Genomic DNA, 27,791 nt, shown 5'->3' on the forward strand with positions numbered 1-27,791 from the left:
TCAGAAGTTGAAATATTGTATTCGTGTCCAAAGAGGTGGTTGGCTACTTTCTACTGCACTGCTCCAGTTGATCTGTGAAATGAGAACCTTTTTTTAATGTATGAAGTAATTGATAACAAATAGGCCCAAGTCAAGTGCATGGCTGATAATGTAGTATTGATCAATTTGTTAAAGTATTGCCTAATTGAGTGTTCCAAAGGAAGTGAGATGAAATCGAACAAGATCCCAAAAATCTGACAACAGCTTAATTATCAGACACCATTAACATGAGCTTCGTAATATTTTAAGTATTTCTGTTATGAATCTCTTTGTGGACAGATAGGCTTAAATAATGTTATTGTCAATAATAAGGAAATTCTGTTTATGCAGTAGTTGTCAGCATTTCTGAGCAAGTTTCGTGTTACAGAATTTTCTAACATTGGTACAGAAATACAATCAGTGACAAAAAAGTTTGATTTTCAAACCTTCCACGATGGGAGATACACTAGAACAAATAAATTAAAAATTATAACAGAAATTACTGGTTGGAATAGCACACAAAAAGGAAAGGCAACCGCACATCTATAGTGAACTGATGTGCAGAACGTAGAACAATCTAATGAGCTCATGCTCTTTTTCTAGTAAAAATATAAACATTCACATTCTCTCTCTCTCTCTCTCTCTCTCTCTCTCTCTCTCTCTCTCACTCACACACACACACACACACACACACACACACACACACACACACTTTTGAGTAAGCTACTGTCAGTACTGTTATCTATTATGGATTTCTGTGCTCTGCACATCAGTCCACTATAGGTGAGTGGTTGCCTTCCCTTAAATAACTATGAGGAATATTTTGTCACTTTTCAGTGTTTAATTTTTTTATGTGAATGCCACAAAACGAATTTGAGATGTCACACAATACCAACTCCAACTCATAAAGATCACATGACCATCATTGTGTTTCTCGCTTTCCTAGTATTTATCCTGTCAAATGGGGTCTGGTGCTTTCGTGTTTTGGCAAGATTATTCTTTATTTAACATTGCTGCTGGATGTTCTGTTTGCTACCACCATCATCAGTTAACCTAATGGAGGGAAGTAGTGTGCACCATTGGTCTGTGAAATGTGTAAACATTGTCCTCTGTGTTATTGCATTTTAATTACTTGATAATCATATTTTCTGAGGCGGTGATGAGAGACCAGCCCAGACAAACATGGAAAGCCACCAAAAAAACAATACTCAGGTTTGCCGCTGTAACAGGCAAACAGTTGTTAATCTGCTTTATGGATTCAGTCTGGGCCTGGCTCCCCTCCCTGACTCATAATCTAGTGCACTGTACAATGAGCTGTGTTAGGTCATGCCCATTGGCACATGTAACTGATGTAAATAAAGAATGATTAGTGCTAAATGTTGTCACTTATCCAGTTTCTTCGTTTATTTCTTCAGTCATATTTAACTCTGAATTATGATACCTTTGGCAAAAGAATTTTGCCTAGTGGCAGAGAAATAACTTTGAACATTGTTACACTATATAGTTCATAATTATATGTTAATGTAAGATTTTTTTAACATATATTACATCCTCACTTAAAATCCTTACAATTTTGAGATGCATTATATTGCTCATAGAGTCATATCATAATTAGTACAGCCAGCACAAATTTCAGTGTCTCAGTTCATATTTTTTAGTTTCAGGACCAGAGTTTAAATTACAAGTGATTATGAATAGGGCATCAGTGCAATGTATGCTTGATGTAGTGCACTTTTTAAGAATGAGAAGGCATGCTCAACAAAGGATAAGGTAAGAGATAGTCATTTATCCCATGTATTGTTTTATATTCATATGCAATATATTAGATGTATTTTGATGCAGCTGGTGTTACTATTATTATTATTATTATTATTATTATTATTATTATTATTAACATTTTCAGTGGTGTGGTAATTGAGCTGGACTTTCTCCATATTTCGTTAGCAGCTCAGTTTTGTTCTGCATATTTTACTTCAATCTTATATGCCGAATTATGGTGTCACGAAAAGCTGGGGTAAGTTATGCACTTGTTTATAGTAATTCTTTATGTTCTTTCATATTACAGCAAAATATAAAATTTAATTATGGTGTAGTAAATGAAAAAACAAGCTGACAGTCGTAAATCATATACCAGATGGTTTAGGTTAGTGTTTTCCCTCTTATGTGGATCTTATTCACAACTACTATCAATGATATGAAATGTGTCAGTAGTGTTGCAAATAAGATAGAATTTCTCTCTGAAAATATGACTATATTCTGGTCACTTATGTAACTGGATTTTTTGAATCTTAATCTACAGCAAAATTTGTTAAATATAATCAAGCCACATATTATGTACTATATATCCACTATTCCCAAGGGAGGTAGTCAAATATTTTTATGGCTGCATACTTTTCTCCTTCCTGTGTAGAAGTGTTATATGTATAAGTGCTACTGTTATTTTAAAAATTGTGCCTGAGGCTGACGTTATGCCTAATTTTGCAAACAGCTGCCTGCATAAATTTCAAGGATATTATCCTTTTAGAATGTTTCTGGCCAATGACTACTTAATGCCTGTATGTGAATTGCCCCAGAAAAATATTCCATACGCCATCAATGAATGAAGTTAACAAAGTAAGCTAAGTTTCTGATACCTTCATCACCAAAATCACCAATTACATGTAGAGCAATTGTTGTTGAAATTAAGCATTTGAGATCTGTAATACGTGATTTCTGTTTTGCGTGTTGATATTCCAGTTGCTATGGATTTATTTATTGATTGTCATTTTTATTTGTAGTTCACTGTTGCTGTTTGAGTTTACATATTGTCATTTTGCCATAGTGAGTGGAGCTGTGGACACCAGAAAATGGAGTGCCAAGTGGGGAAATCAGACAATTTCCAACATGTTCTTCTGTTTGAGTTCAGTAGAGGAGTGACAGCAATGCAGGCAGCCAGAAACATTTGTACCACATGTGGGGATAATGCCACTAGACAGAGCGTGTCAAGAAAATTATTTTCTGATTTAAAGGAGGATCGTTTTGGCATTAGTGACACTTCACATTCAGGAAGACCTTTGGGGTTTGATGAAGATCATTGAAATGCATTAATCAACAATGATCCAAGTCAGTGTACTCGAGAGCTGGCAAATATGATGAACTGCGATCATTCCACTACTGTATGGTGTTTGCATGCTATTGGGAAGGTTCAACAATTGGGTGTCTGTGTACCACAAGCTCCAAGCCAAAATCAAAACAATCTGTGAGTGGCCTTATTTGCATCCTTGAGTACTCATTATCAGTTGGCTTGTGAAAAACACTGACTCATTATCAATTGCCTTTTGAACAACACCGCCCGTTACTCTCCTGTATTGTTACTGTCGACGAGAAATGGTGTCTTTATGCTAACATAAGGAAAAGAAAGGAAAGGTTGAGAAAGGAAAAAGAAAGAAATGGTTGAGCCTAAACAAAGCAGCAACTCCTCATATGAAGACCTGTGTGTATCCACAAAAGATAACGTTTCGCATCTGGTGAAACAGTGACAGTGTGGTGTATTACAAATTGCTTCCCCATGGTGTAACCATCACTGCTGACATTTGTTGTCAACAACTGAGATGCCATACACAGACAATCCAAGAACAATGACGAGGAAGACTGCGTGAAGTGATGCTACTTCATAATAACATACACCTGCTTTCTGCTAGACTGACAAAAAACAAAAGTTACCCCAGCATTGTCAGACACTTGTAAATAGTGAAAGAGAATATTTTAGTATGACTAAAGTCTCTGTGACATGTGTCTGTTGTTTACTAAATGTATGGAAAAACACTATGAAATTATGCGCCATCCCAATGTGTTATATTCCCCCAAAACTTTTAAGAAGAAAGTTAATTGTGAAAAAGTTTGATAGTTATTAGTATTTCTCTTACTGCCCTTCTTAAAGAGGTGTGTAACAATGACATACTTAAGTCTCATTACCCTGTTAATGTTATGTGTTACACATTATGGCCGAGTGCTGTAGCAGTATTAAAACAGCATGGTTGTAATATTTTAAAAAGAGCTCTTTTCATAGGGTGACTACAACTGTAAATGTCCATTTTCACAAAATAAAGAAAGTCGCAAGAATTTTTGAGCCAATAAAAATATGTAGTTGGCCTCACAATAGGTGAAGGACACTGATATAGGATCCCTGCAGCAAACACCGTCTTGCTTGTCTGCCCGTACTAATCGGAAAACTGTGAACAGCTGAGGGGAGAGATGAGTGAGGTCACATGCCAGGCATGACGCAAAGGCAGTTGTTGCTTGCAGTCATGGTAGGTGGAAAGTTAAAATTCTGAGCTGGAAAACAAAAAGAAAAAAAGAATATGGATACTCTAACCACAGTGGAGGGGGGGGGGGGGGGGGGGGTTATGTACATCTAGATATACAATTCAAAGGTGTGTGACCACCACTTTAAATAGTTTTATAGAAGAAAATCAGGCCAGTTATCAAAATTACAATTAAAAGAGGAAATGCTCCACACACCAGCATAGACAAAAATTGAAAAAAACCTAACTTAAGCTGTAGGCTGAAGTATGTCATAATTAGCTAAAATATTTCTGTGTACAAATCTGTGCATTCATTAATAGTTCCACAAGGGTGGGAGTGGAGACTGCTTAGAATTTCTATCTCTTCAAGGATATTAAGTGTGTGACCATTACCTGCAGTGTGCAAGACTACCAAATTATCATTAATGTGTTGTAATTCAAGCTGATTATCAATCAGATGCAAGGTCAGAGCATGGAATTAGCAACAACTGTATGTTCTTTAAATCTAGTATGAAAGTTCCTTCCCATTCGACCAATATATCTACTATTACGCATCTGTCGTGCATTACAAACAATACAATATACAGCAGTATTAGAAAATAAGTACTTCTTATATGCTTTGTAATTTATTAACCTAGCGACTAAACAAAATATGCTGAGACAATATTAGCTATCTGAATTTGTCTTCCAATCTCCTCAGATGCACATCCGTGATATGGGATCCTAAAGAACCTTATATTACCCTTTTGTTCGCCGGGAGTGGAGTGATGTTGCATGTTTCAGCCACTTTCATTCATATTCTCTTATTCTGCTTATCAACCATAGTTGCAGAGTAATTATTCTGTCCAGCAGTATATCTAATCATACCCAATTTCCTATCAGTCCCTCAGACTAAAGCAGAACACAATTTAATATGCCAAGGAGGGATCAAAGGCAGTAATTTTGTACTTATGTGGCTGGTTAGAACCTGCGTGCAGGACTGAGTTAGTAATGGACTCCTTTCTATGTATGTCATTTTCTGTTCTGTCACCATTTAATATGATCTTCAAATCTAAGTACAGTAAAATCCTATTAATCTGATGTTGAACTGTAAAACTAGTCTTCCCAAGGACGCATTTAGTTTTTTGTGCAATTGTTGCATTCTTATTCAGCAACCTCATAGAGTTCAAAAACATCATCTGCACAATGTTTTCAACATATACCATATTTACTCGAATCTAAGCCGCAATTTTTTTCCGGTTTTTGTAATCCAAAAAACCGCCTGCGGCTTAGAATCAAGTGCAAAGCAAGCGGAAGTTCTGAAAAATGTTGGTAGGTGCCACCACAACTAACTTCTGCCGTCGAGTATATGCAAAGCTACACAGGCATGCTTCGTAGGCACAAAGATAAATACTGGCACCAAAACCTCTGTGTCAGTCAAAAAAAAAAAAAAAAGAGGTGGAAGACGAGCTTTTTTCTCCGCCCCAAGTTTCAACCACTGCATTTTCATACATTATCCAATGAAGTAAATACAAATTCCGTATTGTTCATCTTCGAATGTAGCAGCATTTCAATGTATTACGAAAATCCAACTGGCAAGACTGTTTGGGATGTTTGTCAATATGGCCAACTCTACGTTCTGAATTTTTTCTATCTGTGAGAAGAGATGGTTGCTAATAGGAACTTTTATGAACTGTGAATCACATGCAGCATTCTCTTCACCATAAGAATAATACGAAAATAAACATTTTGCCATGTATCGTTTCGTGTTTGCTGCTATCTCATTTAAATCCTGTCTGCCTAATAAACTACGAAACTAGAGTGTCATGTTTATATTCGTATTATTCTTATGCCTAATAGTGATACAGTCAGAAATGAAGCACGGCAATTGACTAGATTTTTAAATCTGAGATGACTCTAATTTCTGTGCAGAATGTAATGTACTAAAGAGGCGCCTGCAAAGATTTTCAAACGGAGAAAACTTTCGCTAAACTCTCGTTCAGAACATCTTCTATCATATGCAGTCTATTATTTGGTTCTTGTTGATCATTATCAAAGAAAGCATCAGTGTAAATAACAACAAATAGCAGTCTCTTGTCATTGTGGTGTGGCCTAAAACTTTTCTCTCCCTGTGAATTTCGAGTCTCAAATTTCAGGTGCGGCTTAGATTCGGGAATTTTTTTTTCTTTGATTTCAAGTCTCATTTTTCAGATGCGGCTTAGATTCGAGTGCGGCTTACATTCGAGTAAATACGGTACTCTTACTGGCATCACCCATATGTGTCTTAAAAACTTGTCCTCAAAATGTGAATAAAAATGTTCCCCAGTATGCATGCTAACTGAGAGCCCATAGCCAATTCTTGTTGCTGCCAGTACACTTGATAACCACGTTTAAAATAATTAAAACTCAAAACCAGTGCCAAAATACTAATAACCTCAAATTCATCAGGTTGTCTGCCAATGAACCAACTAAGATTTTCAAAAACAATGTCACAAACCTCATCCTTAGCGACATTAGTGTACATATTACAAACATCAAATGTTGTCATTTCAGTACCTACTGGGATTTTAATGTTCTTATAGTATGTGATTAATGCTTCCCCATTTTTTAGCATTCTAGTCTCCTTAAACTAGTAATACAATTTAAGAAACCTACAATAAATTTTCAAGTTTATAACGTACAACACCTTGTGCATTAATAATCAGTCTTGCTAAGTGATCAGGCTTAGAGAACTTGATCGTGGCTTGAACTTCATGTGCTTTTGGATTCATAATGAGAAACTGTTTCTTTCTTATTCCTTCCAAAAAGATTTTAGTTTCTTTTAGTGCTTTCTGTAGTTCATCAGAATACCTTTTTTGTTTACTTCTCTGAAAGAAACTATAGTGCTTTGGTCAGTGTCATGTGGTGTCCAAAATAGAAATACAAACTTGTAACCATTATAACCAGAATAGTTCAAGATTGTGTCCAGCTCATCAAAGAGCTCATTCAAAGATTTTTAGCCTCAGGCTACTGTTATCTGCTCAATTCTACCATTTTCAATCCCACTGAGAGTAAGCTGAAATGCAACCAACACATTACCCATGCATATGCAGTTCTGACAAATAATAAAAATGTACAAAGTTAAAAATTTGATGTGATGAAAGGAAGAGTGACGATTCCTTTATATTTGACATTTTAACAGCAGGGTATTTTCTTTCCCCCATCTCAAATACTGTGAAGTGAATTTCACTAAATGATTAGGTGGTCTGCTAACTGAACTTCACTATATTGCCTTGAACGTCTAGCGTCCCAGAGAAAAACCACTTACAAGTGTTAAGAAGAAAGTGCTACAACCAATGCTGTGCTTCATTTCTGTTATTCTCCACTATTTTTACAAAAATTTGCAGAATGCATCTCGGAGTGCTGGAGATCATATTGATGAAACAATGTCATTAGATCAGCATGACTCCTCAAAACTGTATTTAAAATGTACAAGATGTTGTCACTTACTTGTATGCAGCACAATCAAAATTGAATGAAACACGGGTGTTCATTGGGTGACAACTGTGATGAAACAGTGTTGTAGATCAGTTTTCATTACACTTACTTGTAATGACCATAATTTTTTCAGCTTGATAATGAGTGTTATTAGTTTGTAAATAAAATAAGTAGCATTGAATATATATCAGAAGTCTGTTGCACATGATTTACTATTCTCAATTCACAACTAATTATTAAAAAAGGCTTTAGAGCTAAATATCTTCTAACAGACTATTTATTGTTAGTTCATTTTGGCATATGACCCTCTGATTATGGGTAAAACATATTAATGTGGGACATTTTTTCACATGCTTTATAACATCATCAGGAAGGCAAATCAGTCTGTAGCAATTGGAAGTTAGGAGATTTTTATCTTCAGTCATTTTCAAGTTAATCATATTTGTCTTTTTTCCAAATATCGACTATTCTTCCCTAATCCTATTTGCTTTTTCTTCATCTTCTTTTCTTCTTCTTCTTTTTCTTCTTCCTTCCACACTGAGCCCTTAGAGTTCCAGTCCAACTACTTGTTAAAACCACATCACATTGCCAGTAAGAATCATTCACAATGCTTTTACAACAGGGGGAAGCTTGTACCAAGTAGTCAGAAAAATATAGACCGTTAGCTCGTACTGTACAGTCTTAACAATACTGAGAACCATTCACCTGTGTATATCACAACTGTAACCCATCTGCTATGGAGCTCCCTACCGAATCAACACGAAATCCACCAGAATAACAAAATAAAATTTCACATAGCTTGAAATCTATGTTTTGTGCTTTTAATTACTTGTTTCCATCTACTCATTTTAACTTCTTAATTAACTCTTTAGAATGGGCTATACTCAGCTGAGGACAACACATACTAGTTACAAGGCAATGTAGGCATTTGTTCTCTGAGTAGTAGAAATACACAATGTTACAGGCTATCAAAAACTCACCATTGAGAGCCAAGAACAGTTTTGTCCTGTATTCAGCCAGTTAAATAGCTTTTCCTCTGTCAGTTTGCCATGTGGCAGTGGCCAGCAACTCGTCTCTTTAGGCATTCTGTGTCTGGCATCCACTTGTACTGATGCAAGTAGTTTTGTAGACGAACATCACTATTCATCTCAAATTGTGATGGATTGTTTATGATGAATCTCATTAGGAAATGTACATGTTATGAAGGTATATATTGCTTAAGAAGGAATTTTTCAAAATTCCGCCTGTATGGGTGTGAAATAGAGGATGAAAGGGTTTTTGAAAATATGTCACTATTAATGCAGTTCTGAAGCTATAACTACGAAAGTTAATATTTGCTCTCTTGGTCAGAAGTAAAGAAATATGTTTTTCAACAATTCTGGAAATTGAATTCCTATGGGGTGAAATAATTGGTCAAAATTGCTTTGAAAACTAATCATTATTAAATAATCGCTAAGGCATTTGAAAGCTACATCTATGCAAATTCGTAGGTGGCTTCTCTGTTAGGATTTTTTTTTTTTAAATGTATTTGTGTTTCTGGAAATTCAGCTACTAAGGGGGCAAATTAGGGCCTGACTGATTCATTGACTTGTCATCGCACACTAAGGACAAAAACATGAAATTTGGAGAGGGTGATCATCTTATACTGTAGGCATTGTTTAGTAGTGGTCTGTTCAAAATTCCACCCCTAATGGGGTGAAGTACTGGATGAGAGGATGTTTCATCTTATACTTTAGGCATCAAATAATAAGGGATCGTTCAAAATTCCACACCTAATGGGGTGAAGCAATGGATGGAGGATTTTTAAAATATGTCATTGTTCAGGCAATTCTAAAGCTAGAAGTACGAAAACTGGTATTTGGTTTCTCAGTCAGAAATAAAAAAAACTATTTGATTGAGCATTTTTGGAAATTCAACCACTAAGGGGTGAAATAATGGCTGAAAGTTATTTTTAATGCTACATCTGTTAGAACTGGTATTTGACTTCTGGGTTAGATATCTAAAAAAAAAAAGTGTGTTTCATTGTTTTTGGAAAGTCAACCACTAATAGCCAAATTCGGAAACACAGAAATAGGAGGATTTGTCTTCTGATAAAAAATGTCTTTGTGGGACGCAATTTCTACATGCGCGCGTGCGCACGCACACACGCACAAGCCCGTGCGCGCGCGCGCGCCCACACACACACACACACACACACACACACACACACACACACACACACATATTTTGTTTCATTTGACTTGTTGGAAGAAATGAATGCATTAGTGCAGAATATAGCGTAAGGATTAACCAGAGAAAAATGAAGGTGGTGAAGAGTACTAGAAAAGAGAAAAGTGACTAGCTTAACAACAAAAAATGGGAACAACACAATGGTGGCAGAAATGAAAATACTCTCCAGAGGAAGTAGGATTGTACAGGATAGCCAAAGGAACGAAGGTACCAGAAGTACTGGGACAAGTGAAGAATCTATTCTTAGATAAAAGAGCTCCGTCGATGCAGAACTGAGGAGGAAGTTCCTGGAAGTGTACACCTGGAACACAGCATTCCATGGAAGTAAAACAGGGATCATCAGAAGTTCAGAGAAGATGGAACTGCATGCATTTGAAGTATGTTGCTGTTTAGGAGTGTTAAGAGTGGAAGGAGGAGATAAAGTGCTAATATGAATAGGCAATAAAAACATTTGAACAGTACATGTTAACCGGAAAAAGGAACAGATTAATGGGACATCTGCTGAGGTATTTGGAAATAGTTCTGTGGCACCTGAGGAAGCATTAGTGGGGGAGAGGGGGGCTGGGGAAGTAATACAGACAGGTCAGGATTATAAAATGCAAAAAATATTACAGATGATGTCGGGTTTTAGTAGTTACCTAACAGAAGAGAGGATAAAATGGAGGACACCTTTAAACTAATAAAAAGACTTATGGCTTAAAAAAACTGGCTTTGTAAAATGCACCTTTAATGTGTTCTTTTGAATTATTACCTTGTTTCTCTGAGTCTTTCTTATTAGAGGTCTCACATATCAGTTTTGAAATGGCAAACATTAGCAGTTTTATCTCAATATTTCATACCTTCAACTGACCTTGAAATTTTGTGTGTATCTTGCCAATTACAGTTTCAACACACACAAATTTGCTTTTAAAATCAGGGTGTTATCAGTTGTAGATAACCACTCAGCTATACTCACACACATTCTGTTGGAGTATTGCTGTACTTGCTTCCAATGCAAATGGTAGCCAGAGGAATAAGTGCATAAGGTGCCCACTTCACTTTTCTGCATACTTCTCCATGTCATTCTTGCTGTACCCTCAATCAGCAGAAATCAGAAGCCTTCCGGCAATTTCCATATTGCTTTGCTAGGCATATATCCTCTTTTGCTAATTGCCGAGACTCTGTCAACGTAGCAGCCACACCTCCATTGTTAAACATCAGTGACCCACATTGATAGCAGGTTTGTGAACCAAGAAATGTGGTGTCAAATAAACCATGTCAGTGATATGCATCTCTGACTTTCATTATATTAGTATGGTGATGGCAGCAAGAGTAAAAATGTCAATATAGCAACATTGCCGAAGCAAATGCTGGTAATTATAAAAGGAGGATTGTGGAAGAATTGACATTTGTCTCTTGGCTGCCACTTTCACTGCTTCACAGTATGGCAAAATTTGTGTGATTCAGTCCCCCTTTTGAAAAATATTAAGAAACTCAGAACGTATTCCTCAGGGATCAATGTTGGGTGTGCTCTTTGTTGTGTGTAAATAACCTGCCATTGTACTGGGTAGTTATAATTAAACTTTCCCTATTTAAGACATTATAACATGGAAACTAATTACCGTACGAGGACCAAACTTGGTAGTATTAATGTCAAGGACATGGAGAAGAGAAATAATGGAGAATCAGTTCAGTTGAAACACTTTTAATGTGATGCTCCAGTATATCATACCCTACATTCCAGTACCATTACTGCTACAAAAGTGGCTCAGTATGGAGCCCATCAGTGTCCAGAATAGTCTGAAAGCACACTACTGCATTCTGCACAGCCGAACGAAGCATGTCCGTAAGTATCCTGGCTACCTCTCTTGGTACGCTGCACTTCAGATCAGCACATATGACTGTTCCCTTGGTAAACTCTGTCCTTCAGGTAGCCCCATTATCAGAAATCACAGGGAGTGAGATCAGGTGATTGTGCCAGCCAAGCAATTGAAAATGATTGCCTGATAATTCAATCGTTTCCAAATGTGTTTAAGAGGAGCAGATGAACTTCACGAGTGACGTATGGGCGGGTCCCATGCTGGTGAAGCATATCGCAGTAACGGGCTCCAGTCACACTGCATGTCTCTGGTCCTTGAGTGCCACACTATTCAATAAAGAATGGGCCAATGATGAACGTAGCCGTGGAGGTGAAGATCCCCACACTTAACAATTCTGTGTGTTCACCTCACCTGTCAGAGAAAAATGAGCTTCATCTGTCAATAGTATGGTCGAGGGCCAGCCCTCGTCAACTTCAATCCTTGCAATAAACTGGAGAGCCAGATCAATATGGCATTGTGCGTCCTGTGGTTCAATCTGCTATACGATATGGATCTTGTACGGATACCATTTGAGAATGGTTCAAAGTACCTTCTGTACAGTGGTCCACAGGATGTTCAACTGTCGTGAAACAGCTTGCACACTGCCTGATCATCAGGAATTACGTGCAGCATTGTCAGCCATAGCAACAGCAATTTCATCAACCATCTGTGGTACAACTGGTCATCCGCCTAATTCCGGAGCGAAGTCCAGTTCTCCATTTGATTCGAACTTCGTCATCATGCTTCGCACAGCAGCTGGAGAAAGCGGACCCTTCTGTAATCAGTTCAGCTGGTAATATTCTCGAAGTGCAGCTGCAGCATTATTGTTGTTTTGATAATAGAGCTTCACCAATAATGCCCTGCTCCTTTTGTCCAAACTCATGTTGACACGTCAACAAGTGCGCTGTGACTGGTCAGGTTTGTGAGACTAGGAATCTCAATGACTGATCACGGCACCTGGTGGCCAAAATTGGAACTGGACGGTGATGCTGTGACACATGGAAATCATGTACCCCATACTCTGTACATTAATGCTACCAAGTTTGTCACTTGTCCGGTAATTCATTTCTCTGTTATAAAGTTTTAAATAGGGAAAGCTTAATTATAATCACCCATACATCAAGAAGTTAAAATAGTTGTTCTTGTGATGATACAAGTAACCGATAAACTTCAACAAACAAAAACATAAGGAAAATTTTCTTTTTATTAACTGGTTTTCTGCAAATATGCTGTCAGTTATGTACTGACTTTACCGTACCACTGGAAATAATGCATGAAGGAAAATCGATAGAATGCACAGAATATTCCAAATTCTTGAGTGTTTGTATGGATAATAACCTGAACTAGAAGTTGCATATTGTAAATCATCTTAAACATTTTAGCTCCTAACTTTTGCATTATGAGTGATTACAAACTTCGGAGTTAAAAATGTCAAAAGTTCAACTTACTTCTCCCCTTTCTCACACTAATGTCTAATGGCATAATATTCTGGGGAACACTTTATTGATCTAAAAAGAGAGGCTCAGAAATGTATAATAAGGTAAACATATGCTGGCCATTCGAGAACTTCTTTAGGTACCTCTTTAAACAATATTATGAAAAGAGTAGATTGCTACTTACCATAGAGAAGAGACGTTGAATCACTAACAGGCACAGCAAAAAGACTGTTATACAGTGAGAGAGAGAGAGAGAGAGAGAGAGAGAGAGAGAGAGTGTGTGTGTGTGTGTGTGTGTGTGTGTGTGTGTGTGTGTGTGTGTGTGTGTGTGTGTTTCCACTTCAGAAAAATGCCTTTCGGCTGAAAGCTTAAATGTATAGCAGTCTTTTTGTTGTGTCTGTTTTCAACTCCACTTGTTCTCTGTATAGTGAGTAGCAGTCTACCTTTTTTCATCATATTTTCATTGCTCCATCCTGAATTTTCCATTGTTTGACTCTTTAAACAGTCAGTCACAGTTCAAAAACAACAGTTAACATTCAGAAATATAATATTAGAAGAAGAAATTAATTACTTTAATCATCACTTAGAATTAGCGTGTCACAGAAAGTTCAGCTTTAAAAAACTTTGACCACTTTCTTAATGATGTCAAGAATCTAACAAATGATAAAATGAACCTCAAACTCAAGCTGAAGGGATTTGAAGTCATATCTATATAGTTTGCAGTTACTTCTCCATAGAAGAATTTCTGTTTTGTATGTGTGTGAGTGGGGAAGGGGGGGGGGGTTATGACTAAGCACCTGTGTCTATCTGTTTGTCTCAATCAGGTCTTAATAATCTTGCAGTTCTCCCATGGACACAGACAAGATGTCTCTGCTTGAAAGTATATGTCGGAATGATAAGGAAAATGGACAAATTCTGCAGCATATTCTGTGGGAGGTAAATATACACTTTACAGCTGAATAAAATTAATTATTTGTTATTTTTTCTAAATGTACTGTTCTGTATAAGATATAAGTAGATGTGAAGGGTTGTTTACTGTGGAAAGTTTACTTCCAAATACATCTATAAATTAACATAATAGTGCAAACAATTACTGTATCTGCTTGAGTGGTTGTAGTAACTGTCGCTCAGGATGCTAATGGTGGTGCTGCTTTCCATTTCTTTGTGCTTCCCAACACTTGCAGTGACTCTTTTTGTGCAGTGTTCTTTTCAGCTGTACTCTTTAATTGTGTGTATTACTGTAACTCATAAAGCACCACAAAAACATTTCATGGAATTCTTTTTCAGACATCAGTGTTTAAAGACTGGTAAAACTGAGGTATTACCTTAACATTGCTAAATTTCAAAAATATTTAGTTGTGTGTAATAAAAACAAAATTCTGCATTTACTAGCATCTTTTTCTGTACTTGAAGAACCTACGGATCATTCAGAAACACTACAATTATACTGCTGTAAAATATTTTGTTTTCCTTCAAAGATTATAAGACAATATCGAAAATTAAAAACAGTCTAAAATTATTTGTGTGTGTTAAATCAAACAATGGAAACTCCATGTAGGGATATCAACCATAAAAAAGACACATTTAAGTTGCAGATAGGCACAATTAAGACATTTAAACTGAGCTTTCAGCCACAGCCTTCATCAGCAAAAGAGAAACAGAGCAACACACACCCCATATACACACACAAGAAAGCACATCTCATGCACACATGACTGCCAACTCCAGCAGCTCAGGCCAGAACGTAACTCTCACTTGTGATGGCAGCAGCAATCTGGAGGGGGCAAGGAAGAGGAAGGGATAGCAATGTATAGGTCAGGGGACAGAGGAACTCTGTCTGGCAGTGTGTGTAGGGACTAGAATGCCAACAGGTGCAGCATAAAGAGGATTTGGTGCAGGGACTCGGGGAAAAAAGGATCAATGGCAGCAGAGGTTAGCAAACAAATATGCTGAGAGATGAGAATGACAATTAGATGATAAGACAGAGGGGATGGAAACTGTTCAACAGTGGATGTGTGGAAGGTATGTTACTGTACATTGAGGCTGGGATAGTTATGGGAGCGAAGAACGTGTTGTAAGCATAACTCCCATCTGTCCTATCATCTCCTCCTCATTCTCATCTCCCAGCCTCTTTGTTTGCCGCCTTCTGCCAACACACCTGCCTATCTTTCCCTGCTCCTCTCCTGTTCGCTCTTTTTTCCCCATCTCCCTGCCCCACTACCTCCTGACACTGCACCTGTGGACATCCTAGACCTGCACACTCCATCAGACAGCATTCCTCTGCCCCGTAATCCGCATACTGCTATCCCTTTTCTTTCTCCACCCCCTCCAGATTGCTGTGAATTAGGAATAGTTGTTTATTCGTCTCGTAACATAGATAAGCTAATGATTTGATTAGAGTACAGGAGACACATCAAAATACAGTTCATACAATTTCATTGGTATAACACTAAGGTTAATAAGATGATTTCAACATTAATGTAACTTATGCCATATTTACATAATAAGACAATTGATACTACTACATCCTGCTCAAATATTCAGTTCATCATTCACAAATTCTTCAACTGAGTAGTAGCATCACTGAAGTAGAGTATCGTGCAGCTTTCTTTTCAGTGAATCTAGGTTCATACTCAGAATGTTTGTTGTAAATTTTCATTCCCTTATACTGGGGAGTTTGAGAATGTAATTTTAAACAATGAGCAGGCATCAAAAAATTTTCTTTATTTGTTGTATTGTAAGTGTGATCAAAGCAGTTCTCTTGACATAATTCTAAACTGTTGTGTAAAAAAGTTATAATATCATAGATATAAAGGGAGGACACTGTTAATAATTTCAGATTTTTAAGTAGTGGGCAACATGATTTTCTTGGATGTGCAGCACACATGTTTCTAACAATTATTTCTGTATTTTTGCTATGCACGTTAAGTTTCTCAAATTTCCCCAAAAAACAATACCATACCTTATAAATGACTGGAAATAGCTATGGTATGCAATTTTCCTTGTGTCCATGTCGGTGGCATTAGCTGATACGTGCATTGAAAATGCAAAGTTACATAGTTTGTTTAATAGATAACATGTGTATTCAAATTTGAATTCTTGTCTAGGTTTAATCCTAAAAATTTCACATAATCAACTTCTAGGTTTTGATTTTTGTGATTAATTTTAATATCCTGGGATGTTGACTGTTTTGTTCTGAACTGGGCCACATGGGTTTTTAGGATGTTTAGGGTTAATGTGTTGAGATGAAACCAAGTTTCTAAATGATCTGTTGTATTGATGATGCTGATAGGAATAGTTTCTGGCTCCTGTTCTTCAATTAATACAGTAGTGTCATCTGCAAATAAGACCAGTGGGGCATTTTATTGATTGATAAGTCATTAATGTAGAATAGAAACAAAATAGTTCCTAGGATATAACCTTGATGGAGACCTTGTGTTACTGTCTTTCATTTGGAAAAGTAATTTGCTGCATTTTTAGAGACAACCACTCTTTGCCTCCCTATTGCACTGCACTGGTATGAAGTAAGTCATTGTAAAGTACTACCACTAATTCCATATTTGTCAAGTTTGAGGATAAGAAGTATATGATTTACTGAGTCAAAAGCTTTTGTGAGATCATGAAAGATCCCTGTGACTTTATTCTTATTGTCTAATGATGCACTAATCTTATCAACAAATTTGTTTATTGCATCTGTAGTGCTTTTTCCGCGTTGGAAGCTAAATTGAGTTTTCAAAATAATCTCATATTTTTTAATAAAATTTTGGATCTGGATGGCAGCAGCTTTTTCAGATGCTTTTGACAGGACTGGGAGAAGAGAGATGGGGCAATAATTTCCCATATCCTCTCTTGACCCTTTTTTGAACAACAGTTTTACTTCCGCATAGTTTAGCACCTCTGGGAAACATCCATGTTCAAAAGACTGGCTTATTATTAAAGATAGTCGTGTCTTGTTATTTTATGCACAAATATGAGAACTTTTGTGGGTATCCCATCCCAACCTGAAGAACTTTTGTTTTTCAGTGTTAATATAATGTTTTATACATCTGTTGCCGACACCCTTTAAATTTTGTGAAGCATTCCAACATTTGATTAAGTCTGAAGGAACATACTTTGTCATCATAATCTGCTGTCATCCCATGTGATAGATCCATCCTGGCTTGAGCTGCCGGAGCTGGTGGTCATGTTTGCATGAGGTGTGCTTGGTTGTGTATATGACTGGTGTACATTTCTCTCTTTCTCTTTTGCTGATGAAGGCTGTGGCCAAAAGCTTTGTGTCTTTTAATGGAGCCTGTCCTCAACGTAACGTGTCTTCTTTACGGTAAGTAGCAGTTTATGTTTCCTGCATTTTTTTGTAGGTGTTATTTATTTTCACCCAATAAATTAATTTTGGAATGGACTGGTTATGAATGTTTTAATTTATCAGTTTAGACAAAGGTTAACTATATTCCTAATATTAATACAGATAACATATATAAATGATCGGTCTGTAATCAAATATTTACTGGTATAATGTATTAATTTGGTAAATGTGTGAACATTCTATACCGTAGTAAAAATGTTGTGAGCATAAGGTATGGAACTTAAAAATAACTGAGAAACCAAAGTAGCTTCATTGCAGTAAGTATGTAAAAGTGCGGATATGTAAGACTTGACTGTATGGTTGATAATGCAACTTCTCTCAACAAAATTTTGTGATATTTCAAGACTAGAAATTCCAGTGAAGGGTACAAGCAATAGCATTATGCACACTGACATTTAAAAATGTTGTTAATGGTATGGTGTTCATCAGAATGGAACAAATGCGCAAAATATAAACACATTTTCCAAATAATAGAAAAAATCCATAAGAATAATAAGCAGCAATAGTAATCAAACTCATCACAAAGATCTGTTAAAAATATTGTGAATTTTAACTACACTGTGTGAGTACATCTATCAGCCAGTCATGGACATAGAAAAAGATAATTATTGTATAAACACCTCTTTCCATGACCATGTCCTCTAGATCTAGATTAAACTCATATTTACAAAGAAAGAATAAACATAAAACACAAAACAGCATTTTCTATGGAAGAATAAAATTTTACAAATAACTGCCAAGGTTGGTTGTAGTGAAGAGCAGCAGACTGTAGCTACATCAGGTGGACAGCTGATTCACTTGATGAGCTGTCAACATTGTTCATGCATTGGCCGCCAGGAGCACTGTGATCATTTGTCCTTGCCACAGTCCGAAGTTCCGTGACTGTTAATTTGTGTATGTTATTTCTCACTTTCACTGAATAAACTTGACAATAATTGCTTTATGTTAACTAGTTACACAACAGCTTCTCTGTGAATTGATCTAATTGCTCTACGTGCATGATTGATGTGAATAAAATGCTGTCTTGAGATACTGCATTACATTCCATATTTGTTCTCACTGTATTTGAACTCAGGATGCATATTAAGTTCACAAGTTTAGCAACAGACTGTGACAGGATTGAAGAGATTACAAAAATTAACTTACACTGACGTGCCTAATCTAATGGGATAGCGATATGCACATATACAGATGGCAACAGTATCATGTACACAGGTTATAAAAGGACAGTGCTTTGCGGAGCTTTCATTTGTTCTCAGTTGATTCGTGTGGAAAGGTTTCTGATGTGATTAAGCCCACATGACAGGAATTAAAATACTTTGAACATGGAATGGTAGTTGGAGCCATATGCAAGGAACACGCATTTTGGGAATCGCTAGGAATCAATATTCCAAGATCCACAGTGTCAAGAGTGTGCCAAGAATGCGTGAAATAATCACAGAATTCAATGGGGACATACAACGAACGTGTATATTAGGACAGTGTGACAAAATTTGGTGTTAATGGGCTATGGCAGCAGATGACCAATGCAAGTGCCTTTGCTAATTGTATGAAATCACGTGCAGGGCCTCTCCTGAGCTCGTGACCATATCGTTTGCACCCTAGCCGATTGAAAATCAATGTTGTGGTCAGATAAGTGCCAATTTATTTGTGTCTGAGTGTGGTGCAGGCTCCACAAAGCCACGGACCCAGGCTTTCAGAAAGGCACTGTGCAAGCTGGTGGTAGTTCCATAATGGTGTGGGCTTCATTTACAGGGGATTGGGTCTTATGGTCCAACTGAACCAATCATTGAGTGGAAATGGTTATGTTTGGCCACTGGGAGACCATTTGCAGGCATTCGTGGATATCCTGTTCCCAAACAACGGTGGAATTTTTATGGATGACAATGCGCCATGTCACTGGGCCACAGTTGTTTGCAGTTTGTAGGAAGAACTTTCTGGAAAATTCAAGTGAATGCTTTTGACCACCCAGACTGCACGACAACAATTCCATTGAACATTTACAGGATGTAAGAGAGGTCAGTTCATGCACAAACCCTGCACCTGCAACAGTTTCGCAGCTAAGGATAGCTCACTATTTCTGTACGGAACTTACCACGACTTGTTGAGTCCGTGCAACACCGAGTTGCTGTGCACCCCTCCACTTTTTTTTCCACCCTCCATCAGCCTTCTGACTGGTTTGATGCATACCCCACATATTCCTCTCACTTCAGAGTAGCACCTGCAGCCTATCCCTTTGTTTGTTTACTGGACATATTCCAATCTCTGTTTTCCTGTACAGTTTTTACCCTCTATATCTCCCCTGCTTCCATGGAAGGTATTCCATGATGTCTTAACAGGTATCCTACCTTTCTGTCTCTTCTTCTTATTAATGTTTACCTTATATTCTCTTCATTGCCATGTCTCTGGAGAATAACCTCATTTCTTACCCTATCAGTCCATCTAATTTTCAACATTCTTTTGTAGCACATCATCTCAGATTCTCCAATTCTCTTCTTTTTCGGTTTACCAACAGTCCATGTTTCACTACCATACAATGCTATACTCCAGACATACCTCCTCAGAAATTTCTTTCTCAAATTAAGGCCTATTGTTAATACTAGTAGACTTCTCTTTGCCAGGAATGCTCTTTTTGCCAGTGCTAGGCTGCTTTTTATGTCGTCCTCGCTCCGTCCATTGTGGGTTTTTTGCTCCCTAGGTAGCAGAATTCCTTAACTTCACCTACTTTGTGATCACCAATCCTTATGTTAAGTTTCTCACTGTTCTCAGTTCTGCTACTTCTCATTGCTTTCATCTTTCTTCTATTTATTCTCAGTCCATATTCTGTATTCGTTAGACTGTTCATTCCATTCAGCGGATTCTGTAATTCCTCTTCACTTTCACTGAGGATAGCAGTGTCATCAGCTTATTTTATCGTCGATATCTTTTCACCTTGAATTTTAACTTCACTTTTGAAACTTTCTTTTATTTTCGTAATTGCTTCTTTGATGTATAGATTGAGCAGGAGCAGCGAAAGACCACATCCTTGCCTTACACCCTTTTTAGTCTGAGCACTTCGTTCTTGGTCTTCCACTCTTATTATTCCATCTTGACTGCTGTACATTTTTTATATTACCAGTCTCTCCCTATAGCTTACCCCTATTTTTCTCAGAATTTTGCACCACTTGACATTGTTGAACACTTTTTTGGGTCAACAAATTCTGTGGCTATGTCTTGATTTTTCTTTAGTCTTGTTTCCATTATTAACCACAATGTCAGAATTGCCTTTCTTGTTCTTTTCTTTTCCTAAAGTGGAACTGATTGTGATCGAACACATCCTCAGTTTTCTTTTTCATTCTTAGTGTATTGTTATTGTCATAAGTTTGGATGCATGAACTGTTAAGATGATCATGCAATAATTTTTGCACTTGTTGGCTCTTGCAGTTTTCAGAATTTTGTAGATGATGTTTTCTGAAAGCCAGATGATGTATCGCCAGCCTCATACATTCTACACACCAATGTGAATAGTTATTTTTCTGATTTTAATGCTGGATCCCTCATCTCTCCTGTATCAACTCCTGCTTCTCTGTTTCTTCTTCTGCACATCATCAGACTAGGCTTAAAGCAGTTGTGTGGTTCGAACCCAGGACCAAGAACTTTTGATTACTAATAAAAGACGGTACCACTAGATCATGGGTGCATATCAATGCTGAAGGAGGTCCGACATGATATTAGGAGGTAGCCCATGACTTTTGTCACCTCACTATATTTAAAATACTAGCTAAGAGGTACTTCATTTCAGTATGTTCTATCAGTGACAGAATATTCCAACAACAAAGAGTAGGGATTTGATAAAAAATGCACCTCAAATAAATAACAACAATACTTCTCTGTAATTTCATGTAGTACTGTGGTTGCTGACTCAATTTTCAGGTACTCAAATGGTTATTTGTAGCACACAAAATGGAAACCAAAGACCCACCCTATGGTTGTGGTGGCAGCTGATAGGGTGTGTAATGTTACATTGTGAAATAAGGTGTTTGTAGTGTCAGTAACACATGCATATGAAGGCTTCAGTCTTCATTCAGCCATCATAATTTCTGTTTTCTCTAGTTTACATAAATTATTTTAGGCCATGTGCAGCTTGTGGTTTCTGTATTTGGGAAGTTCGTGACATTTACTGATTGTAACCATGGTGTCAGGTATCTCTAAAAAATTTACACATTGTATCTCCCATCCTTTCCATAGTCAACTACTAAAATAAACCAAAAGGTAACTCACCAAGGTAAGGTGTATAGGAAGCGTGTTTAGCCACTAACATCACATTTCTCGACATTTTATTGTAACAAACATATGAAAAGTTATGTGTTTTCGAGAGTTCATCAATGTGGTGTCTGATACTTTTGGGAAGGATGCTTAATGTATTTCTTGTGTTTGATTCTGAACTTGAGATGTTTAATTTTTTGTAGCATTCAATGCTTGGCATTTATTAGTTTTTGCGATGTAACTTTGATGTTCTATGAGGTCAGAGGTACTGTGCTGTGATTGACTGATAGAAGCAAACTGAGCAGTTCCAATGTTGTTAGAAGAATTTGCTAAGCCTACATTCTGCATTGTTTGGTTTTCATATTTATACTTAACTTATTACAAAACTATGTAGTTTAAGTGCTACACTGCATTAAATCTCTTTTTAGAGCGATTTATTGTGATGTTGGTAGGTAGACGTACAAACATACATTGCTCCTTTGAAATTATGTATACACCCTCACCTGCATTTCCACTGTATTTGTTCTTGATTGATGTCTAGATTGGTCTGGGCACACCAAGTTCTTTCACTTCAGGTCCAAGCTCTTTCCATATCTGTGGTATGCTGCAGTTATTTGCAAGAAAATAAAACACAGACACAATACACTCACAAAAATAAACTTCCTAATTACACATTTTATCCTGCAAACACTGACAAGAAGCAAGAAAATTATTGGCGTATAATAGAGGTAATGAAGTGTACCACGTGCTTATTTCGTCTAATCATTTGTGAAACCTTCCCTAATGGTTGCTGCTTACATTACCATATTCTTGTGCACTCTAGCAAAATATTTACAGACTTGCCTTTCCTACAGCAGCTAGAATTGCCAGTGCCAGAAATTAAAAACCATCTTCTTCACTATCGAAACATTAGTACTAAATGTTGATGAATGGCACATGAAAGCAGAATAGAGGTATATAGAGACAGGAATTCATTAGTGAAATTTCAGCCACTCTGATTCCCCTTCACTGTGAACAGTGCTATGTGAAAATTATGTGGGCGTTGTTATAACAGCCTTAGGCCGAATAAATAGAGGCTTTGGAATGCCCATAATAGCTGTACTCTATAGAAGCCATGCCCCAAACCTCTGCTATACTGAACTAACTGACATTTCAAGATGAGCAGTGGGAGTAACTACTACTTGTTCAAAATACACCACTTGAAAGTGTTGATTGCCTACTACATTTACATATTTACATCCATACTCTGCATACCACCTTGAAGTGCGTGGTACAAGATATGGCCCATTATACTATGATTTCTTCCCCTTCCATTCATGTATGGAGTGGGGGAAGAATGATTGTTTTTACACCTCTGTGTGTGCTGTAATTATCCTGATCTTGTATGACCCATTAGACTAGTTATTACGATTTCTTCCCATTCCATTCATAATGGGATGTGGGAAGAATGGGTGTTTTAATGCCTCTGTTATTCTGATCTTGTCCTCACGATCCCAATGTGAGAGATACATGGATGGTTGTAGCATATTCGTAGAGTTATCATTTAAAGCCTATTCTTGAAACTTGGACAGACTTTCTCGAGATGGTTTACGTCTCTCTTCAAGATGCTGCTATTTCAGTTGCTTTAGCATCTCTGTAACACATCTGACGTGGATCAAACAAACCCATGACCATTCTTGCTGCCATTCTCTGTATATGTTCAGTGCCCCCTGTTAGTCTTATTTGGTACAGGTCCCACACACATGAGCAGTATTCTAGAATGTGTTGCACAAGTGATTTGTAAGTAATCTCCTTGGTTGACTATATTTTACCAATAAACCAAAGTGTACCACCTGCTTTACCCACAACTGAGCCCATGTGATCGTTCCATTTCATATCCCTACAAAGTGTTACAACCAGGTATTTGTATGAGTTGGCCAATTATAGTCATGTGATACTACTTTTTTTGAGGTACACAATTTTACATTTCTGAATGTTTAAAGGAAGTTGCCAGTTGATGCACCACTTTGATCTGACTGATCATTTATGCAGCCTCTATCAGACAGCACTTCATTGTAAATAATTGCATCATCTGCAAACAGTATGAGGTTACTATTTATATTGTCTACAAAATCATTAATATACAACTTGAACAGCATGGGTGCCAGTACACTTCCCTGGGGCACATCCGAAGTTCCCTCTACATCTGATGATGACTCTCCATCTAGATAACATGCTGTGTCCACCCTATCGTAAAGTCCTTGAGCCAGTAACAAATTTCACTTGATACCCCATGGAATGTAGTCGAATTAAGTCGGGTGATGCTGAGGGAATTAGATTAGGAAATGACACTCTTAAAGTAGTAAAGGAGTTTTGCTATTTGGGGAGCAAAATAACTCATGATGGTCGAAGTAGAGAGGATATAAAATTTAGAATGGCAATGGCAAGAAAAGCGTTTCTGAAGAAGAGGAATTTGTTAACATCCAGTATTGATTTAAGTGTCAGGAAGTCGTTTCTGAAAGTATTTGTATGGAGTGTAGCCATGTATGGAAGTGAAACATGGACGATAAATAGTTTCGACAAGAAGAGAATAGAAGCTTTCGAAATGTGGTGCTACAGAAGAATGTTGAAGATTAGATGGGTAGGTCACATAACTAATGAGGAGGTATTTAATAGAATTGGAGAGAAGAGGAGTTGTGGCACAACTTGACTAGAAGAAGGGATCGGTTGGTAGGAGGCATCAAGGATCACCAATTTAGTACTGGAGGGCAGCGTGGAGGGTAAAAATCGTAGAGGGAGACCAAGAGATGAATACACTAAGCAGAGTCAGAAGGATGTAGGCTGCAATAGGTACTGGGAGATGAAGAGCCTTGCACAGTATAGAGTAGCATGGAGAGCTGCATCAAACCAGTCTCAGGACTGAAGACCACAACAATAACAACAACAACCACCCCATATGAGGAAATTTATGACAATAAGTGTAGGTATGATACTTGAGTTAAATGCATTCTGGAAGTCAGAAAATACTACTGCATCTACATAACTGCCTTGATCCAAAGCTTTCAGTATGTCATGTAAGAAAAGTACAATTCGAGTTTCGTATGATTGATGTTTTTGGAATCCATAGAGGAGGTCATTCAGTTCAAGATACCTCATTATGTTCGATTCAGAATATGTTCTGACGTTCTCTGTTTTGTTAGAAGTTTCTTTAAGGTGACTGTATACCATGGTAGGTCCCTCCCATTATGAACTGTTCTACTGGGTACATATCTGTCCAGTGCATAATCAACTATTCTTCTGAACTTGAGCCATAGTTGCTCTACATGCTTCTGCCCTGTGCTGAAAGTTTCAAGTTTTTAATTGAGATATGGCACTTCTGATTTTTTGCCTAGTTTATTGAAAATATATATCTTTCTGCTTCTTTTAGTTGTCCTTTGTACTTGGTAACCATTGCTTCCACAGCCGTGTCATGGTCACACATAGCAGTTACAATGTGGGCATCCTCAAACAAACAGAAACAAAAAACCATCATCAGCACTATCAAAATATTAATACTGTATGTTTATTAATGACACATGAAAGCAGAATAGAGATATACAGAGACAGGAATTAAATAGTGAAGGTTCGGCCATTCTGATTCTCTTTCATCGTAAGCTATGCTGCATGAAAATCATGTGGTTGTTAGTAGAACAACCTTAGGCTGAATGAAGAGAGTCTTTGGAATGCCCATTATTTAAATACGTGTGGGGAAATATTCAAAATGTGTCCTGGTTGTTTAAGTACTGTCATCGCTTATTGCAATAGATGTATATCTTGGGGCAGAACCTTTAACTACGAGCCATGCCTCCATCGGACAAATGCTATAAGAACATGGCCAACTGCCTATCCCATTCTTGTCAACCTACATCTGTAAGTATCCTGATACCTGTATAAATGAATTACATTAAGTGTTCCACAGATGAATAAAACAGCTGCTGCTGCTGCTGCTGCTACTACTACTACTACTACTACTACTACTACTACTACTACTTCTTCTTCTTCTACTGTGGCTGAGCTTCTTGCAGGAAGTGTACAGCCACCATACTCGCACCACCCAAGATCCCTGTAGTTTCTGGTGTCAGAGAGATACCTTTTTTAGGTCAGAATGAAGATTTAGGCACATTTTTCTGAAAAGGGTCAAAATAGCAGAGGAGCCCCTCAAAATGCTTAATAATGCACAGAAAAATAAGTTTAGCTTATTTCATCAAAATATTAGAGGATTGACGGTAGAAGAGCTTCTTGTTTGTTTGGAAAATGTAAAGAGATATGAGAATGAATTCGATAGCAGGAAAAGGAAGAGAAAGAAAAATAGGAGGTAAATATGGACTGGAGGAAAGGAATGAAAGAGGAAGCCACCTGGTAGAATTTTGCGCAGAACGTAATTTAATCACCATTTACACTTGGTTTAATAATCATAAAAAAGGTTATATACATGGAAGAGACCTGGAGAAAGGTTTCAGATTGAATATACAGGGTGAGTCACCTAACTTTACCGCTGGATATATTTCGTAAACCACATCAAATACTGACGCGTCGATTCCACAGACCGAACGTGAGGAGAGGGGCTAGTGTAATTGGTTAATACAAACCATAAAAAAATGCACGGAAGTATGTTTTTTAACACAAACCTACGTTTTTTTAAATGGAACCCCGTTAGTTTTGTTAGCACATCTGAACATATAAACAAATACGTAATCAGTGCCGTTTGTTGCATTGTAAAATGTTAATTACATCCAGAGATATTGTAACCTAAAGTCGATGCTTGAGTACCACTCTTCCGCTGTTCGATCGGGTGTATCTGAGAGCACCGAATTACATAGGGATCCAAACGGAACAGTGATGGACCTTAGGTACAGAAGAGACTGGAACAGCACATTACGTCCACATGCTAACACCTTTTTATTGATCTTTTTCACTGACGCGCATGTACATTACTATGAGGGGTGAGGTACACGTTTGACGGGCGTTTCATAGGACGTGGAGGACGCATAAATTGGCCAGCCCGTTCTCCTGATCTTACACCTCTGGACTTCTTTCTGTGGGGTATGTTAAAGGGGAATGTGTACTGTGATGTGCCTACAACCCCAGAGGATATGAAACAACGTGTTGTGGCAGCCTGCGGCGACATTACACCAGATGTACTGCGGCGTGTACGACATTCATTACACCAGAGATTGTAATTGTGTGCAGCAAATGATGGCCACCACATTGAACATCTATTGGCCTGACATGTCGGGACACACTCTATTCCACTCCGTAATTGAAAACGGAAACCATGTGTGTACGTGTACCTCACCCCTCATGGTAATGTACATGTGCGTCAGTGAAAAAGACCAATTAAAAGGTGTTAGCATGTGGACGTAATGTGCTGTTCCAGTCTCTTCTGTACCTAAGGTCCATCACCGTTCCGTTTGGATCCCTACATAATTCGGTGCTCTCCAATACACACGATCGAGCAGCGGAGGAGTGGTACTCAAGCGTCAACTTTAGGTTACAATATCTGCGGATGTAATTAACATTTTACAATGCAACAAATGGCACTGATTACGTATTTGTTTATATGTTCAGATGTGCTAACAAAACTAACGGGGTTCCATTTAAAAAAACGTAGATTTGTGTTAAAAAACATACTTCCTTGCATTTTCTTATGGTTTGTATTAACCAATTACACTAGCCCCGCTCCCCACATTTGGTCTGTGGAATCGATTCGTCAGTATTTGATGTGGTTTACGAAATATACCCAGCGGTAACGTTAGGTGACTCATCCTGTATAATGGTTAGGCAGAAATTTAGGAACCAGATTTTAAATGGCAAGATATTTCCAGGGCCAGATGTGGACTCTGATCACAATTTGTTGGTTATGAACTGTAGCTTAAAATTGAAGAAATTGGAAAAAAGTAGGAAA

General features: G+C 37.5%; 1 protein-coding gene across 1 annotated transcript in view; it reads left to right on the forward strand.

The window, feature by feature from the left end:
- The window catches only part of LOC126161971 (serine-protein kinase ATM), a 481,619-nt gene that overhangs the window by 327,490 nt on the left and 126,338 nt on the right, over window positions 1-27,791 (forward strand). The window contains exons 30-32 of the mRNA XM_049918161.1: window positions 1,677-1,788; window positions 1,922-2,032; window positions 14,103-14,196. Of these exons, the coding sequence (XP_049774118.1) occupies window positions 1,677-1,788; window positions 1,922-2,032; window positions 14,103-14,196 (317 nt within the window). The remainder of the gene's footprint in view (window positions 1-1,676; window positions 1,789-1,921; window positions 2,033-14,102; window positions 14,197-27,791) is intronic.

Source organism: Schistocerca cancellata, chromosome 2, assembly GCF_023864275.1.
Source record: "Schistocerca cancellata isolate TAMUIC-IGC-003103 chromosome 2, iqSchCanc2.1, whole genome shotgun sequence".
Lineage (NCBI taxonomy): Eukaryota > Metazoa > Arthropoda > Insecta > Orthoptera > Acrididae > Schistocerca > Schistocerca cancellata.